Raw genomic sequence first — 21118 nt, forward strand, 5'->3', positions numbered from 1 at the left:
TTGTATGTGTATAAGATAGTTGTGGACACTCTGTATCAGAATGTTTATGATGCCTGCCTGTTGTTATTGTCGTCATCTTTGTTGTTGGTGCTTTATCAAATTCAAAATGGCGACAAAATGCTTTCGTTTTCCGTTTTCTACGACCTCATTTTCGAGAATAAAAATAATTCTTCTTTTCTGTTAATACACACACACATACTAACAAACATCTAAATACTATACCACCAAACAAGCTAACTAACAACAAACAATATACACAAAAAAGCAATCTTAAGAGAGTGGTGATGTACGAGTAGGACTTACATGCTTATACACATTCACACTCCCCCAGCATTAAAGAGGCAAAACGATACCTACCAACAAACCAACCAACCAACTTACACCAATACATACTCAAAAACTGAAAAATAAACATTGATGTTAAACAGGGGGCTTTCTTTTTAGCCATTATACCAGATGTATGTTATCTTTGGTAGACAATAAAGCAAGCTATATTTTCTGTTGGTAGTTAGTATGAGTGTTAATTTATAAGAATTTCTTATAAACATAGACACAGACACAGCTATACTAAGGATATAGAATTATTGTTTAATTTATTTTTGTGCCTCTTACAAACAAACATACACCCATATACATCACACATATTTTGTCACACAAATATAAAAAAAAACAAACTTAAATAAGGATTTTCTGTTATCAAGGGATTTAAGAACTGTATGTATGGATGGGTAGATTGCTGTTATCACACACATAGATATACACAGGCAAACATTGGTATGCTATACATAACAATTCCTTTACTCAATATTCAATTCTCTTTGTATATGTATTATGAGAGAATAAATTTTGCAAAGCCAGGGCTTTTTCCTTGCCATAACCCCAGAACCCTAGCTAAACGCTCAAAAACAAGAGAGAGGCAATACCGTGTTTGTTTACTCCTAACAGAGAACCAAATGTTTAATCGGGCCTGCGCCTTTCGAACAAACCCTGGCTACAAAACAAAACAACACACTCTTACCGAAAAAACACTCATACACATATACATATAATTTCAAACATATAAACAGAACCCTGTACGTGGGTGTTAGACAACAATACACCATACAGGTTAACGGGGTATATCACAATAGAAACGAAAATACTTAAAACGTAGATATTTTCAAATAAAACTCAAGTCCGTTTGATTCCTTGCTAGAACTCACGTAGGCTTGTCTTATTCACCTTCTCTCCTCTTATCTGCTAAGAAGCCATTCTCCAAATTCTCCAGCTCTTTCTTGTCATTTATGAAATAGTTACTCTTTTTCTTACAAAAACCTTCATGCACTATTTTTGCGTTTGTTCTCTCTTCGTGTGGTTGTGTGTGCGTGTAAGCTTGGTGAAAATTTCACACATTAAACATATTTCTGCTGCAGCAAATTCTTGACGGTGTTTTTTTGCTTTTGTTTTAATTGAGGTCGAAAGTTTAAAATAACAATAGTTCATTGCACAAGCAATACATGCATAAGGCTACATATACATACATGCGCTCGCGATTATATACACATATACATAATCTATGGCTAAAATTGCTTGAAACTTTGCAATTCACGTTAAGGGGCACGTATGACAGTATCTGTGACTCTGTATGTCGCTATAAAAATACAAATATATATTGCAATTGCTGGCAGCTTTAGTCCATTCCCCAATATCTTTGCAAAATCCTTTATTTCTTGTCCAAGTTTAATGCTTTTCCTCTTACTCCAGCCATCTGGTCTAATATCAGCGTTTCTTTTTTAATTTTCGGATGTAGCACATAAAAATTCAATTTAAGCCTCTAAAATAAATTACCATCATCAGATTGCCGCAAATTCGATTTTCAATTACTATGGGAATGCCATTAATATTTATATGAAAAAAAAAACAGATTTTACTGTTTAATGTATGGGTTGTGGCTTGTATGCACAGAAATATTGCAGAACTTAAACGCCTAAAATGAAAATAACTCCTTAAATTTAATAATTGGTTTCTCCCCAAAAACTTTAAATAAATAATGAAGTTGTAGAAAAATGTTGACAACATTTTCTATAGAAATAATATTTTGCAAAAAAATTCTATAGAAATAAAATTTTGCAAAAATTTTCTATAGAAATAAAATTTTCACAAAACATTGTCTATAGACAAAATTTTCTGTAAAAATAAAATGTTGAATAAAAATTTTTCTACAGAAATACAATTTTGACAAAATTTTCTATAGAAATAAAATGTTGACCGAATTTTCCGTAGAAATAAAATTTTGTAAAAATTTTCTGTAGAAATAAAATTTTGTAGATATTTAATATAGAAATATAATTTTCACAAAATTTTCTATAAAATAACATTTTGGTAAAATTTTCTACAGAAAACAAAAAATTTCTATAGAAATAAAATTTTAACAAAATTTTCTATAGAAATAAAATTTTGACAAAATTTTCTATAGAAATAAAATCTTGACAAAATTTTCTTAGAAATACAATGTTGAAAAAAAAATTTCTATAGAAATACAATTTTGACAAAATTTTCTATAGAAATGAAATTTTGACCAAATTTCTTATAGAAATAAAATTTTGCAAAAAGTTTCTGTAGAAATAAAATTATGGAACCATTTTCTATAGAAATAAATTTTTTACAAAAACCATTTATAGAAATAAATAAATAAAATTATGGAAACATTTTCTCTAGAAATAAAATTTTGTAAAACTTTTCTGTAGCAATAAAATTTTCTATAGGAAAAATTTTAAGGAAGTTTTCTATAGAAATAAAATTTTACCTTCTGTTTTCTTTTTACATGACCTCGAGCTTGAATTTACAAAAAGAAAATTGAAGGTAAAAAACAAAAAGGTCAAAAAGCAAAAACAACAAACTTATATAAAATAATATTTTGACAAAATTTTCTATAGAAATAAAATTTTGGCCAAATTTTCTACAGAAACAAAATTTTGACATAATTTGCTATAGAAATAAAATTAGAAATATAGAAATAAAATTTTGGCCAAATTTTCTACAGAAATAAAATTTTGACATAATTTTCTATAGAAATAACATTTTGACATAATTTACTATAGAAATAAAATTTTGCAAAAATTTCTGTAGAAATAAAATTTTAACCAAATTTTCTATAGAAATAAAATTTTGCAAAAGTTTTCTGTAGAAATAAAATTATGGAAACATATTCTATAGAAATAAAATTTTGACAAAATTTTCTATAGAAGAAAAATTTTGTAAAAATGATCTATAGAAGTAGAATTTTGCAAAAATGTTCTATAGAAATAGAATTTTGCAAAAAATTTTCTAAAGCAGCAAAAGTTTTGCAAAAATTTTCTATAGAAATTAAATTTTGCAAAATTTTTGTATAGAAAAAAAATGCAAAAATTTTCTATAGAAAAAAAATTTGCAAAAATTTTCTATAGAAATAAAATTTGGAAAAACTTTCTATAGAAATACAATTTTTTATAGAAATAATATTATGCAAAATTTATCTTTAAAAACAAACTTTGCAAAAATTTTCTATAGAAATGAAATTTTTCAAAAATTTTCTACGGAAATGAAATTTTCACAAAATTTTTTATGACAATAAAATGTTATTGAAAATAAAACCCAAAAAAATAATTTATCTAATTCGAGTGTTGTTTTTAACTTTTTTTCAAGACCTACGAAATGAAATTATTCATCGGCATGTCACATATAAGAATGCCCAATTTAGATTTTGCAGTATTTCTTCCATTTTTTTCCTTTTGAGGCAATCCACTTATACCATACTTATCCCAACCTCACTAGGGCGTTGTTGTATAGCTTGCATTTGATATCTAAAAAAGAAAATCTCAAAATTTACTCAAGTGGATTTAATGGCAACTTCCTTCGTCTATAATTTAAATTCATTTCCTCCACAAAGAAAAAAAAAAACACCACACGAAATAACCAAACGAACGAAAAGAATAAAATCCTTCAATCAGCGCATAGTACTTTATTTTATCCCCAATCGAATATAACCCCCTCGCCAAGCCCTCTTTTGCCTTTGCCATAGACAATGATTATCATTTTCTTCCTATATAACGCATGAACGCCAACCAATAAAACCAAACTCCCCACAACCAACCCCCTCTTCTAAATTTCTCCAACCTCATTTGGGAGAGATTGTTTATTTTCTTTGCCTCTATTCTTAGGTCTTCTTTCATTTTTATTTTATGCCATATCGGCATTAGTTTATCTCACGTAATGGTTTTGCCTACTCCTATGCCCATCCCCACATACCAAATTGTTTCCGAGTTTTTCTATATTTGTTGGTTTTGTTGTTATGGAATACAATTTTGCAAAATTGTTCAATTTTCTTGGTATTGTTTGAGTTGCCATTACCACAAGGCCCCGTAGTCATTCATTCACTCGCTCACTCATCCTGAGCATATCCAAGAAGCCTGGGCCACACTAACATCTCATCAACAACATTGGGTATCTCATCATCGTCAGTATCACCACAATCTCTATCATCATCATCCTGTTCATTGCCTTTGCGCTCCGAGTCAGTCAAAGTCTAAAGTTTGTTAAATGATTGGTTTCTTTGCAAAGACGTGACTCATCATAAGAAAGGATAATTGCAGCAAAGATGGTTGTACTTTTTTCTATTTTGGGAGGAGTAGTAGGAGGTTTGGGTATTTACTTATAGAGAGTACAAATGAACGTGTGTTTGTGTGTGTTTCGATGCGTCTACAAGAGAATAGTAATTGTTTTCTTTTGTTCAGTAAAGCTTGGGGAGCCAAATGTCTGATGGCATGAATGGGGAGGCTCCAAGGATAGTAACTCTCTATTTATGCTTTCCAAACTTTATTTGCTTTTCTTCGAAGGATTGAGAATATTTTACTTAGTTGGGAAGGGATTGAATTGAGTTATATAATATTAAAGGCATAAAGCCCTAAACAAATATCCTGTTTTTGAAATTCAATAACTATTATAACTTAATTTCGATTGAAGGTCTTTCATTAAGAGTTTATTCATCTCTGCGTGTGTGTATATGTGCTTTAAAGTTTGTCTCCCTCTCCCATTATCTATTGTTCTTTCTCTTATATAAAATGGTTTGCTATTGCTCTCTTTCTCCACTCACTTCAACATTGATTTGCTCCCCGCAATAGATGCTTAGCTCATTCTCCAAATATTCATTTCGTTGTGTAAGCAAAATTTGTTAATAACATTTGCGCGGAAATCTCTGTTTATGCAGACACAGATGTATTGACATTAAATTTTCGCCAAGAAACAAACATTAGCTAGAACACAGAGGGTAAATAAAATACACTGGCGCGCATATATTTGCTTATACGAAACAGTGATGTCAACAGCTAGTTAGTTTTCATCAATTTACGAATGGAATTAAAGCTTTAAAAAGTTACAATTGCAATAAAGTAAAAATCACAATAGCATATTTTATAGAAAGTTAATAGTGAAAAATATGTATTTAATAATAAAGAAGTTATAATGTAAATTTACTCCTTACTAGGGCTTGGCTATATGGAAATCTCCTTTTGTTTGAGTTAAATATAAAATTTGAAAATATATTTGATTCTATTCCTCCGATTTTACCTCTTTCATTATGCTGAAGGGGACACAGTCATACTACCACTGCAAGGAAATTAAACCATGGTAATGTCTAACCATGTTATTACTTTCAAAAGAAAATTCCAAGTTTTTTTTTTTAATTTTACAGCGATTTATTCTGATGAAAAATTACCTTTTTGGCTGAGAAAAGTACTTTTTCGAAACTGATTTAGTACCATTTCATCCATGGCAGAGAATGAAGCCGACCCATTTTTGTCGGCGGCAGCTGACACTAATTTTTTGCCTCCGGCGGCGGCGAGTTGACGGCTAAGCCGATACAAGTTGGTCTATTCGGCGGGTGACAATTATCTATTATAAAATCAATTTGAAGTTATCCAATGATATTAGTTGTACAACCAATCTTACAATCAAATTTACATTCCATACAAATTTTGGGTGATGAGCTGAAATCTTTGCCAAAAAATACAACATTTGTTAATACATTTTCCCGATTTAAATCAATATTTTTGATTAAATCGCGGCTCTTTTTGTGTCGAGATGAGACGGCATATTCGGCGGTGTCTTCGACTGACAAAAACTGGTCGGTGTTGGCTAAAATCAGCGTCACAACTCGGTGGCTTCATTCTATAGTAGTCGGCCGTCCAGTCCACTTAAACATTAAGGTCCGATTTTGGAAGACTTCCTATATACTATTGATTGCAAGTACAAGTAATTTAATTCACAAAAGGCTAACGGCCTAGCTGCACAATAGTATTCTATTATGAATTGGTTGAAGGAAGACAACTACTAAGAGGTGTGAAACCTCTTAAACCATGTAATTTAACTAGAATATTTTTCTTATTTTCTTGAATATATTTGAGTAAGACTAAATTGGTGAGAGAGAACTCTTTGGTTAGTTCAATGTAATTGAATATAAATTACATTGAATTTCATTCACAATAGAAATCTATTGTGATTCGATGCATAAGCAACTTTGCTTCCTATATTGCACAACTAATCTAGGAACTTGTTTGCACAACTTTTACCCAACCTAATGATATATAAACTACCAAAAAATTTTTTGGAGTAGTCCGGTTTTCAGAGCGTCCAAGTTTGAGAGGTTACACTGTAATTTAAGTAGAATAATTTTCTTAATTTCTTGAATATATTTGACAAAGACTTAATTATTGAGAACTCATTAGTTAGATCAATGTAAATGCATGGTAATTACATTGAATTTCATTCACAATAGAAACCGATTGTGATTCGATGCATAAGCAAAGTTGCCTCCTAGATTGCACAACTAATCTATGTTAGGAACTTGTTTGCACAACTTTTACCCAACCTAATGATATATAAACTACCAAAAGTGTATTTGGAGAATAAACTAATATCCAACAAAATTTTATCAAGATCTACTGAGAATAAAAACAGACCCTAAAAACTCAGTTGGCAGCAAATTTTAAGGAAAATATATACATATGTTCCAGTGATAACCAATCTACTACTCCATATTTTAAATGACTCACAGCATACATAAAATTATTCTTACCACATACAAAATTTGAAATTTCAACATGAAGGAAACCCGGATTGGCTTCAATTATTCCTGTAATAACCCCAAAGATCCCTTAAATCAACTTATTTTAATTAAATGTGGACAAAGAGAATAAGTAACGAAATGCAATAATTTTAAAAATATCTACACATTTGGTCCAGCATATGCTAACACCATGTTATCTTTAAGGTGCAAGAGAGTAAAGTTCAACGTTTGATAAAAGGCCATATAATTTAATGCTCTGCAGGAATGACTTCTGATGCCATTGCCTGTTATAATCAACAACCAAAAGACATCATCACGAATACAGTTTAAGAAGACATGGCATTTCCTGAAATGGGGCTCCTAGTCGCAATTTCCATTATATGTAATTCATGGGCCAAAGTATTAATGAATGATAACACTGTAACACACACACACACACGTATGACCATTTTCCCATTTCCTCTCTTTCTCTCTCTCTCTAGTGATTCGTTGTAGCCGTAGTAGTTATCAGAGAGCACATACCAGTGTAATAAGCCAAGGACCTTAACGATGTCAACTTGCAACGACAATGACATGATGAAGATAAATTTTTCGTTGCTAAATCATTTGTTAAACTGAACATACAGACGTAAAGGATAACAATGATGGCATGATGCATGCATATACATATATATATATAGAAGGTAGGATAACAAGGTACACTAATAGAGTAAATGGTTTAATGTAAACAAAATAGCAATACTTTGTCATTTAAACCTGAACCTTGTTAGAACAAAACAAAAACCGTTGAAAGTCTGGATATATATTGTAATACTGGCTCATGTACTTCCCAAATAGAATTACTAGAATGACGAAAACTTGATTCCATCGTACCAAAATTCAATTATAAGTTACACCATGGACAACATGTTGTAGATGAAGGGTCTCTCTCTCTCTCCCCTGGGAGAGAGGTAACTCATATGAATTTGCCTATACATGGTAACAACCATTTACTGAAAATGAAAATTTGCAAACGTTACCCCATTTTTCCAAAAACTTCTCAACGTAAGCAGTGAGAAAAATTGTGATTCCAGATATAATGCTCAGCATTCGTGGATATGTGTGAAATTACACGTATTTGCGTATGTATAGTGTTTGGTTTAAAGGACTTATAGTTGAATACCATTTGTCACGCTTAATGTATTGACAACAATAGTTTTCGCTAGAAAGGATTTACGAAAATGTGTTTAAACGTTTAAGCTATGGAAATATTTAAGTCTATTCTATTGTTATCGTTTAAAAATTGAATAAACTTTAACCAAGCTAAAATAGTATTTTTTTTCTAGAAAGTTACAAGGATTGAAATTCATGTCGGACATGGGAAGTTCTAAGAAATAACTTCCCATGCACACTGAAAAAATTATTGACCTAATATGGAAGATTATGCAACTTAAATTTTAGGACTCGAAATTTACGCAATGCTAAGGACAAAATTCTTTAAAATAATGACATTTTAATTAAAATAAAGTTTATAATCCTTGCTTCAAAAAATTTTTTTCATTAAATTTAGGACACAAATCTTGAAATGTTGCGTCCCTCCGTTGAAGTTGTAGATCTTTGAAGTAAGGCAAATATTCCTTAGAAAAAAGAAAAACATTTTTAATTTAAAGAAATCGTCTTTAACTCAACTGACATATCGAATTTTTAAATTTAAGATAAAAATGCTTCAAATATAGGCTAAGACTTATTTTAAGGATTTACATCTTTGGTTTAAATTTTTTTTAGCATTAAAAAAATAGTCTTTACTTTGAAGTACTTGGCATAATTTGGATTTTGAAACTGGAATTTGTTTGTACATGAAAACCTTTATTAATATATCGCGAACAGAGAATAAAAATGAATGATGAATGAGATCTGTATCTAATTTTTATTTTATCGATCCTAGATTTAAAGCCAGGGAGGTCCCTAAAAATGTGTTTATTTTAAAGAAGCCGCATCTTTGGCTCGGAATCAATACCAAAATCCTTAAAGGAAGGTCAACATCTTTGGATCCAAGTAAACTTTTTTTTAAGTGCAGATTATCGACTATGAGTAGAAGATCAAAACAACAATTGCAAATTATTTACAGCATAAATTAATTCATTGAATTTTACTACAATTATGTACGTTTCTAAAGTACAAATAACGCACAATAAGTATTTGGAGAAAGACACTTTGGAATAATATATGACAACACTGGCTAGACAGATACGTTGCAAGATATTTCAGGGTTGATGTTAACTGATACTTTTGTACTTTCATTGGTACTATTTGAGTACAACAAGTAACCTGGTGACACATTTAGTACACTTTTCAATTTTCTTTATAAATTATTATAGGCCTGTGTTCTTTTACTACTGGATATCCACGCCGTGACGAACAAAAAGAAAACAGTGTACTCGTTTATCCAGGACATGTCCAAAAATGTGCAATCACAGAAAACAAGGGAAATCTTACATTTTTAATGTATGAAGTGCTCTAATTGTAATGATGACACTCTACATTTTCTAGTTTCATGTTATTCGTTCCACACACGTCACAATAAATTGCTATTGTGAATCGAAAAAACGTCACTTTATCAAAATGCAATCTGGCAACACCGACGCGATTTGCACTGATGAGATGTTCTGGATAGAACATCAGTGCAACGATGGATAGCTCATGCAAAAGTAGCTTCCAGTACTAAAAGAAAACTAGCTTAATTTGAATCCAAATTAATTTATCCTTACAATCAATTGGAACATATTTCTAAAATCGAATTGAAATTTTTATTTCAGAACGCCTAAAACCGATGGTGTGGGATGGTCTACGCAAAGAATATACAATTCAACGGTGATAAATACGTTTGATGGGGAGTGAAAAAGTTCTTAACACACATATTTCTATACTGGCAAAGAAATGGGTCTGTTTGTATATCGATCGATTCAGCATCACCAGCTGAAAAGGCTAGGTCACTTTTATGTCCGTAGTTCCATTTAATTATCGTTTTCAAGGGATTGTTGCAAACTTTCATGACATTTAGTAGATTGGTTTTAAGTCTTTCATGCACTTTATACTCGAGGACTACACTGTCTCTCTGGAACAGTTTATGAATTATTGTATTATAAAACCCCTGACAATCTATATGACACGCAGACAGGTTTACCATTTTATGATGGCGAATATTTTTTTGTTTCAAAAGAAAAACATGAATATGCCACCAATATAAAACAGTACCTTTTGGCTTAAAAAAGTACTGATTCATTACAATTTAATTTCTACGATTTAACATCTCTGTCACAGACACAATTATCGCCAAACAAATAGTGTTGCCAGATATGATATTTTGACCCGAAAAAGTTAAAAAAAAATACAGGGTACTACCATGACGATTAATTTCTATCTCCGAGATGGGAATGGTTTATCCTATGGCCATCATCGTAGGAAAACTTAAGTTTGCAACTTTAAATTAGTGTAGGTCCTTTAATTAAACCACAAATACATTTGTGAATTATCCGTTTATTTTTTAAAGTTCTGAAGGCGTATTATTCATTTTCCTACAAAATCCAATATCATTACATTTCCCAACGATAAAAACTAACATTTTGCACAAAACGTAATATGAACTTTTTTTTAAAGATACCATAATCCTATTACAGGATATAACCATAATGTCTGGACTAATTGACAATGTATGTGGCATACATGTGCAAAATATTCAAATTTAAGCCGTTTTTACAATTTATTTTTGTTTTTTATATAATCCCAAAGCATCCATATGGATATACATACGTATGTAGGTGCAAGAAGCAGCCTATGGTGAATGCACTCATTTGCATATAAAAACCTAACAATCTTATATACAATTTTATATCCTTATTGGGGGTATGTACAAAACCATCTATATACATAGAGATATAAACATATGTATTTGTATCCAGTATATAACCATATGCATTTTACTTCTGCCCAGATTTTTTGGTTCAGCTCCTCCGTCCCAATTTGCTGCAGAAAATTTCATTTAGAACAAGCCATACATATAAATGCCATGAGTATATGTATGTATGTAGGTATATGCATGCATGTGTATTGTTTATTTACTAGTCATCATCCCGAAATTTCCAACTTTCATGTTGGCTCTTTACTTTTGCTGGGGTTCTTGCTCTTCTGCTCTCATTTATTTGGGATTTACTGCTATATTTTATTTGGGGCCACTCACTCTTTCTCTCTCCGAATGTTACAAGTAAAGCAACAAATGTATGTCATTTTACAGTATATTTCGACACCCCCACCACCCCCACTAATATCTACAAAGTGGTGAACATACCTATCTACCTGCATAGATGCATTGTTTTAGCTCTCAGAAGTCCTGCCTGGGTAAAACTAACTGCCTATATGATGATTCTTCCCCAACAATTTTAGCTGAATTGATTTTCTGCATTTAAATTACTGGGCATCACCATCAGCAACGGCGACGTTTGCCGTGGCTGCGAATTGAGCAGAACATAAACGACATAGAGTTGCAGTAATATTAGCGGCAGCAGAGCGACAACATCATTTGGAGTGACTCACAGTGTAAAGCAGCAGTAAATTACATACACTGGATCGTGGCCATAAGGCGCTTGCGCTTAAAACTAAAATTATTCTCGTTCTTTCCCATATACTCCCGGGCGGCATACATAAAACATGCTTATTTATACATAGGTATGGGTATACTGGCATACATGACTGGGAGTAGTATTTATTTAAAGGACTTGCAATATATGCCTGCAAATGTATTGCAAAAGCCCAAAAGGGCACAATAAACAGTAATTTAAAGCTCACAACTAGTTTTATAAACGATGAAGTATTTAAAAGTTTACCACAGCAAGGATATGAATTAAATAGCTCAAATTCTTCTATAAGGTGTAATGCACATTAAACCTTAATTAAATGAATATAAAAAAATGGTTATCTACCCCCTGAAGTGCTGACACTGGCTCTTAAAATTATTTTATAGAATGAATCATTTTGTAATTATGTAAAAAATATACTTAAACATAAAAACATAGCTTTATTCATGCGAAACTATACGAATCGGGAGCACAAAGCCAACATCATAGTACCATCATGCTATATATTATCCAACTCTCGCTGCGCAAAACAGATACATTTTCTTTTTTTAGTTCATATTTCTTCAAATTCATATATTATAGGGTATTTTCTAATGCCCACACGCTCACAAAAAATCGCTTCTGTAACATATACTCCCAAACATATTTTGCTTCAAGCATATACATTTTTGGGTATTGCCCAAACATTTATATGTTTGATCTCTACCAATATATAATATGTTTGAAAGCATATTGGTCTAAACAATATATGTTTGGGTAGTCTAAGTTCCAAACATTTTGTATTTTTGCATCCAAATTCAATAATGTTGTCTTCCAAAAAACAATATGTTATTATGTGAACATATAATATGTTTGGAAGCATTTTGCACCCAAAAATATTATATGCTTAAAAAAAATTCTCCCAAACAATATTGTGCTCAAAATTTTATTTATTTATTTATATATTTACAATCATAATGAATTATGAAAATAAACAGGTAATATAGGTGCTAACAACATAGGTTTTCGACCTGAATGCTCAAAATTTTGTTTCTGCCCAATTGTATATTCCCCCACATCTTTCTCACTTCCACGAGATTTTTCAGTTCTTAGCACCTTTTTCTGTAATACAAACATTGTAGAAGAAATTATTCAATTTTATGATTTTTTTTATTTTAATTTTACCTTTTGCCGAACGGGGATTCGAACAGCGGACCACACAGTTTGTAAGGATCAAAGAAGTAGCTGATCAATTGCCCAAGGAAAAATAAAATGTTAATTTTGTAATAACAAGCAACAACCACCAACTTAATTCAATATCGCTCCCTGTTAAATAGCGCTCCAAGCTACTAAACACATATATGTTTATAGGCTATTTCTAAATTAATATATGTTTGCATCCAAGCATATTATATTTACAAACATTTTATGTCCCAAACATAATATGTTCTAATATATTAACATATATGTCCCAAACATGTTATGCTAGTTTATGAACATTATATGCTTGCACTCAAAAATATCGTGTTTAAAAATTTGTGTTCCAAACATATAATGTTTATATCCAAACATATGAAAAACAGTCTTTTTCATCCGTGCATATTCATAATAATTTACTCACAATTTATCGAAGGAATTTGTATGGTAATAGTAGGTTTAAAGTTTACGTTAACTTTTATGAATTTGGGGCTAAAAATTTAAATTTTGTCCAAATTTCATATCTATAAGAAATTTTCTAAAAAAAAAAATTCTAAAGGAAATTTCCCAAAAAATTCATTTCCATAAGAAATTTTGTTAAAAAAAAAATTTCTATAGGAAATTTTGTCAAAATTTCATTTCTGTACGATTTTTTGTCAAAATTTCATTTCTAAATTTTTTATAGGAAAATTTCTGAAAAATTCCTTTCTATAAGAAATTGTTGGAAATTTCATTTCTATAGATTTTTTTATTAAATTTATTTCTATAGGATTTTTTTATATTTCATTTCAATAAGATTTTTTTTAATTTCACTTCTATAAGAACTTTTCTACACATTTCATTTCTATAGGAAATTTTGTCAAAATATTATTTCGTTAGGATTTTTTTTTTAATTAAATAAGAAATTTTCTACACTTTTCGTTTCTATAGAAGTTTTTGTAAACATTTCATTTCTATAGAAAATTTTGTAAATATTTCATTTCTATAGAAAATTTTGTAAAAATTTCATTTCTATAGGAAATTTTGTCAAAATTTTATTTCTTTAGGAAATGTTCTAAAAATTTCATTTCTATAACAAATTTTCAAAATATTTCATTTCTACAGCAATTTTTTTTTTATAGGAAGTTTTCTAACAATTTCATTTTTACAGGAAAATTTTCTAAATATTTTATTTCTTTAGGATTTTTTTAAATTTCATTTCTATAAGAAATTTTGTCAAAATTTCATTTTTATAGGAAATTTTCTTAAAAAAATCGTTTCTATAGGAATTTTTCTAAAAATGTCATTTCTATAGGAAATTGTTTAAAATTTCGTTTCTATAGTTTGTTCTTTAATTTCTTTCTATAGGATTTTTTTATATTTCATTTCAATACGATTTTTTAAAATTTTTTTATATAAAAATTTTCTACACTTTTCGTTTCTATAGAAGTTTTCTATAACAAATTTTCAAAAATTTCATTTCAACAACAAATTTTCTAATAATTTTATTTATTTTATAGGAAATTTTCAAAAATTTTCATTTTTACAGGAAAATTTTCTAAAAATTTCATTTCTTCAGGATTTTTTTTAAATTTCATTTCTATAGGATATTTTGTCCAAATTTCATTTCTATAGGAAATTTTCTAAAAAAAATCATTTCTATAGGAATTTTTCTTTTCATAGGAAATTGTTTAAAATTTCATTTCTTTAGATTTTTTTAATTTCTTTCTATAGTAATTTTTATATTTTATTTTAATAAGATTTTTTTTTTAATTTCTTTTCATAAGAAATTTTCTACACATTTCATTTATATAGATGTTTTTGTAAAAATTGCATTTCTATAAGAAATTTTGTCAAAATTATATTTCTTTAGGATTTTTTTTTTTTTAAATTTCGTTTCTATAAGAAATTTTCTAGACTTTTCGTTGCTATACAAGTTTTGTAAAAATTTCATTTCTATAGAAAATTTTGTAAAAAATTCATTTCTATAGGAAATTTTATCAAAATTTTATTTCTTTAGGAAATGTTCTAAAAATTTCATTTCTATAAGAAATTTTCAAAAAATTTCATTTCTGCAACAAAACTTCTAATAATTTCATTTATATAGGAAATTTTCTAAAAAAAATCGGTTAAAAAAGGAAATTTTCTAAAAAAATCATTTCTATAGGAAATTTTCTAAAAATTTCATTTCTATAGGAAATTTTGTTCATTTCTAGAATTTCATTTTTAAGGTGAGTATTAAGTTCGAGTTTAGCTGCTAAAATTGCTAAAGTGAAAACTAAATCAGTAAGAAAAAGGCATGCAATTATACGTATTTGTTGCAAATTTGATTATAACTTGATGGGGAAAAGCCCAAAGCAAATTTTCACAAAGTTTGTATTCCTTAAAATGGATTATTAAAGAAAAGTAATCGTGAATAAATGACGTTTTTAGCGGCTAAACTCGAACTTAATACCCACCTTTATAGGAAAAAAATTTCATCTCTATACAAAATTTAGTCAAAATTTAATGTCTACATGAAATTTTATATTTTTCTAAAAATGTAATAACTATAGGAAATTTTCTAAAAATTTAATTTCTGTTGGAAAAAAATTTTCATTTCTATACAAAATCTGGTCAAAATTTAATTTCTATAAAACATATTCTAAAAATCTAAGTTTTATAGAAAGATTTCATTTCTATAGAAAATTTTCTAAAAATGTAATTTCTATTGGAAAAAAATCATTTCTACAGAAAATATTCTAAAAATCTAATTTCTATAAGAAATTTTCTAAAAATTTCATTTGTATGACAAATTTTCTAAAAATGACATTGATATAACAAATTGTCTAAAAATTTCATTTCTATAGGAAATTTTCTAAAAATTTCACTTCATTTTCTAAAAATTTCATTTCTATACAAAATGACATTTCTATTACATATTTTCTAAAAATTCATTTCTATAGGAAATGTTCTACAAATTTCATTTCTATAGGAAATTTTGTCCTAACGTCATGTCTATATGAAATTTTGTCACATTTTCATTTCTATGGGAAATTTACTAAAAATTTAATTTCTATAGGAAATTTTTTAAACATTTCATTTCTATAGGGAATTTTGACAAAATTTCGTTATAAATTATTGCGAGAATTTTTATAATTTTAAAATTATGAAAAATTCTCCGAATATAAAATAATTACGTATACAATTGGTTTTATACAATTTTCATAAAGTCCTTAGTCATAATACACGAAATATTAATGTGAATACCCCTAATTATGTTCGTTTCACTTCACGTGTTAGCATAGTTGGCAACGCCACTCTCTGTTTATATTCATTGCTTTACCCAACGTACCAATATTTCAAAATTTATTATTCTCATTGCTCTCTTTGCTAAAGGCATTATTAGTTCTCCCCTCATCATATGCAGTTTCAATTCAGGTACCTGATTTCATTTGTATTTCTTCATGTTTATCTCTCTCGAATTCAACCATTCTTCCAGAGGCACTATACTCACTACATATAATTGTATGCCTGGGAAGCATGTTTTCATCATCCTATCTAAGTAGAAATTTCAGTTTTTGTTTTACGTTTCTTAGGTAGAACATACTGAAAACGTCCATGAATGATATACGACAAGATGAGAAAGGGCAGAATACGGATAGAAAGATGGACAGACGAACAATTTGATAGAGAGTTTATATTTGGGATATTTGCTGCTTAAGGCTGTGTGTGATGGTGGTTGTTGTTGTTGCTTTTTGTATTGTTATTCCTGTTTTCATTTTATTGGGCTCTGGATGTAATCCCGATACCTGGGTAGTAGCAGTATACGTGTAGTGTGGTTGCAGAGTAAAATACAGCTTAAAGTAGTAGCCAGCTAAAGCAGCAGCATATTCCCAAAGTCATTTTTCGGTCTTTATCGTATCGTAGGAGAATCAAATGTGTTCATGAGTAAAGTAGATGTGCTGCGTGTTTTTAGGTAGACGTGTGAGTATCATTAGGCACGATAGCTAGCAATTGTCCTTTTATCCATGTGTTGTTATTGTATGAGTGTATTTATGTTGTTTATTTGGTTTTCAGTGGAAATCAAAAATTCTTCAATAGTCCTCTGTATTGTTCTCTGTACCAAACTTGAGAATAAAGTAGTGGTTATTGTTAGTTCGTCTCTAATGTTCTAAACTCGTAAATATTCGGAAACCCATATTTGTTGGGAGTGTTGATTGCTGCCCTTGGCCTGTGATCTATACTAAAAACATAAAATCGTAGTACATATTACCTTTTATATGGGATTTACCTCAATATGCATAACTAAATTGTGGGACAGTACTGAGAAGATCGTTAGTTCTGAGGAAAATATCGAGATCAACCATTTGTATATGGATTAGCAACAAAGTGACCTAAGGAATATTGCGGAGGAAAGAACTTCGAAAACAGAGAAAATAGTAGACATTATTTAGCTAAAAATTTTGGACTACACTTTATGGTAAGAATTTTAAGACTACAACAAAATAATGCGTTCGCAGGCTATCATTAGGAGAGATCATTAAATTAAATAATATTATACCATACTTGGATCAAATGTTATCACCGATATTTTAGAGCGCATTTGCAATTTAAATTCAAAATATTCGTATAATAAGCAGACATATGCCTTTGGCCCAAAAAGTTGGTTCCCAGCCTATGACCTGTGTTAGGTATCTCGAAATCTTATAACCGTTATGTTCTCGATTTAAAGTTCTCACTTAGACAAGTATAACGGTGTACCTAACGGCAAGGCTGAAAATAGAGGACAAAAATTAAGAATATAACATTAGGTCTGTTCAGACATTTTCCAGTAAAAACTGAAAAGAGACTAAAATCGAGTTTTACATTCTTTGCTCAAGTTGGAGAAAAGAAAACACAAAATCAGTTCATTGAAATTGAAAATTCATTGAACTGAAAGCAATTCACACACAGAAAAATATTGTTTGTCTTCAATAACGAAGTTAAATGATCCAATTAATTTATAATTGAAATTTACTACAATCACGGAAATGATAGTATCAGCCAAAGTCAATGAAGAAATTAATTGTTCCCAGAAAAATATAATTTTTGTGATTGATTTTTGTTTCTATTAAAACTTATTGAATCAATTAAATATTTAAGGTCCAGTTTCTCAATGTCTTGTTATTATTTATCGTGTCGATAAAACAGCTGATCCCATACAAAAATTTTACTAACCGGAGGTCTATCCTCCGCTTAAAATTAATCGGAGGATGAGAAACTGGCCATAAGTATTTTTTTTAATTCAATTAAAATTTTAATTTACTTCATCTATCAATGCGAAAAATACTGTAAACTTTGTTTATCAACAGACGAAATCCCCTTTGGATTTTGAAGCGCCTATATATTAGCCTTTGGGATTGGTAAATTGCCATTATTTAAATCACTGGGTGTACTTCTTGGTGTCATACCAACATTATAAAATGTGACATTAAAAACCATCTGCGGTAACACAGTTTAACCCCTATATATAATAATACGTAAAATATATGTCAAATGCAAAGAAAAATTAAACACGTTAACATAGAAGCAAAGCAAATAGTAAGGGTTCAAAGTGTTAGAATATTTAACATTATGTGAAAACCCGATCCATTTTGCAAAACAATAAAACAAAAAGAAAACTTCACTTAAACTTTTACCAAGTTTATTGTAAGTCTGAACATACATGGATGATTTTCTCTTTTGCATAATCATTCAACGCTTGATTTGATCTTTGTCGTAAAATTAACCGTTTGCTTGGAATTCCATAACTTGTTTTGTTTGTCGTTTAGTCCTTTAAAGTATGCATATAAAACGCTAGTGAATTTTTCTTTTATTTTTTCTCTTGACATAAAACGCGCCCCTTTTTTTTTGGATCGTACCAAAAAGCAAACGACTTCGACATGTGATAAACACATATTCCGAATGGCAGCTGTTGATATTTTCAGCATGGAGAACTTCGTACATCCACTTAATTATTATCCTTACTTCCTTTTTTGTAACTTTTTTATTTTTTGCTAAGAAAAAAAAAGTGAAATGTCAATAAGGGATGTTTCGGTTACGTGGAGTATTTCAAATAAAAACTCTCAAACACAGGGTAAAATAAAGCAATATTAATTGCAACGAAAAAACAAAAACCAAACGAAAACAAAATTTATTAAAAAAAAACAAACAAACAATTGAAAATTAAAAATATATCCTTTATATTCATTTAAAAATAAAATGTGTTTAACCAAAAATACAGTTTATTACCAATATGGATACAATGTTTAAATATACGAAATAAAAATTATAAAATAGTGATACAAATTATGGAGAAAAAAATATGCTAATAATCTAAATTCTAAATATAAAATTACAAAAAAAAAACACAGAATTAATATACTGTAAATGGCATGTATCGTCTCAATATAAAATTAAATATATTAAAATAATGAATATCTAAAAACTAATAGAAAAACAGAATGAATATTTTGTATTCCAAGAAGGTTTTCTGCTCACCAAGGGATTCTTTATTCAAACAAAGAGAGAAAGAGAGGATGCTTATGTGTGAGGCAGAAGGAGAGGCACACATACACAATATGAAATAAAAACATCCCTAAAGAGAATATTATTCTAAATTTCGAGCGTGGCCTTGCTTTTGGGTGCATTTTTTGAATAACGCTTGTATTTTGCATTTAATGCGCAGCTTGTTTACATCGTAAACTCAAACGGTCTCGTGAAACACCAATAAAATGGAATATACAAATTAAAAACGACGAAACAAAATGCTCAGTGTAAAAAATAAAAATAAAATAAATAATAGTGTAATTTTTTTATAAATATAGCTAAGCTATAGAAAAAAGAATCTTTTGAGAAAAAGTGTTTTTAAGTGAGAATTGGTGAAAATAATCAAAAAATCATTTTTTTCATACCGTTGGATATTGAAAAAATGATTACAAATGCGTAAGGAAAATATATGTGTAAATGTGATTTTAAACCCAGCAATATTTGTATGTAAAGACTCACCGTGGATAGAGTCAAAATATTGCTAAACAATATATTTAACCACACAGTTGGATAGTGGTTAAATATTCATGATTTTTTTTTTTTAAATAGGCTGATTTATTATTTCAACAATCTCATCATGGGACAATCCCATAATTCCATGTTCATACTAATAAATACAACTATGTACGCTTGTGGTCCAAAATATGAAAAAACAGCAACAGCAACCCTACCCTTTAAAATACAACTAAGTAAATATGAACAACAATATGCTCTCTTCGCGTGTGTGTTTCAGTGTATATATGTGTGTGTGCCGCTGCTCGCCGTCATATGAACGTAACGTTGTATAAAGTTAATGTCATTGTAAAAACGTAATTTAATTTGAATTTAAAGAAATATAAATGATTTTTTTAAATAAATTATGCGAAGGTATAGTGTCCTAAATGAAATGTTTAGCAAAACATCAATATGAAATTGTGAAAAGAGTTCTCCCATATAAAGCAATCTAAGAAAACATAAAACATGGTTCATAATCCGGTGGCGCAAAGCAATAAGCAAACAACGACGTCACCAGTGTTGGAAAATGCAATAAAATGTGAAAAAGGTGTTGAGCAAATTATTAAGAAAGAAGAAAACCCTAAATATCAAATTAATAAAAGAACGAAAAAAACATCGCTACTACACACTTGGAATATAAATACCCACTCTCCTGGTGCAACTCTCTTTGGATTACAACACACTACTTTAACTGCATTCAAAATTTGGATTAACATACCTATTTAAGTTTCCCATACCTCATAATTTGTAAACTTTATTTTTTTTTGTTCTACTTGTATTTTTGCAGGTCTACAGAAGACTTATCACCACCGAACTTTACAGAACGGAACAGTGGCTACTATGAACGGAGTTCTCGATTAGTTGCTGACACCGATTCCTATATAAGGCGTTCCAACAACAACAATAGCAATAATAACAATAACTATCAAAGTAGTAGCAACAACAATAATAATTCTACATCTACAAATTCGGATAGCAGTAGAAGTCGTACAAGAGATAGACTATATAGAAATGGTCCATATGCAACAAGTAGTGGTGTCACATCGGCAACATCGTCATCTGCAGCGAATACAGCACTGAGTGAACGGTAAGAAAAATATTTTTGTGAACAATTTGATGTTCGGAGTTTTAGTAAAAAATTGGAATAAACCAAGCGTATAGAAATTTGCGGGGAAAATATAATACGGTCTATATGAAGGATCTATTTGGATAACACAATCATTATAAA

At 29.5% G+C, this 21118-nt stretch overlaps 1 protein-coding gene and 1 long non-coding RNA gene across 7 annotated transcripts in view; both read left to right on the top strand.

The window, feature by feature from the left end:
• spen (spen family transcriptional repressor split ends) overlaps window positions 1-21118 on the top strand; it is a 277605-nt gene that overhangs the window by 229637 nt on the left and 26850 nt on the right. For 5 of the 6 annotated variants that reach the window (XM_075297168.1, XM_075297167.1, XM_075297165.1 and 2 more), the window contains one exon: window positions 20678-20977. In XM_075297168.1, coding sequence (XP_075153283.1) covers window positions 20678-20977 — 300 coding nt within the window. Of the gene's footprint in view, window positions 1-20151; window positions 20263-20677; window positions 20978-21118 lie in introns of those variants that run through there. The other variant, XM_075297166.1, reaches the window with a different exon arrangement.
• On the top strand, window positions 7083-7938 carry LOC142224623 (uncharacterized). The gene is made up of 3 exons (XR_012719180.1): window positions 7083-7211; window positions 7286-7480; window positions 7564-7938. It is a non-coding gene; the product is annotated as an uncharacterized LOC142224623 (long non-coding RNA).

This window comes from Haematobia irritans, chromosome 2 (assembly GCF_050003625.1).
Source record: "Haematobia irritans isolate KBUSLIRL chromosome 2, ASM5000362v1, whole genome shotgun sequence".
Lineage (NCBI taxonomy): Eukaryota > Metazoa > Arthropoda > Insecta > Diptera > Muscidae > Haematobia > Haematobia irritans.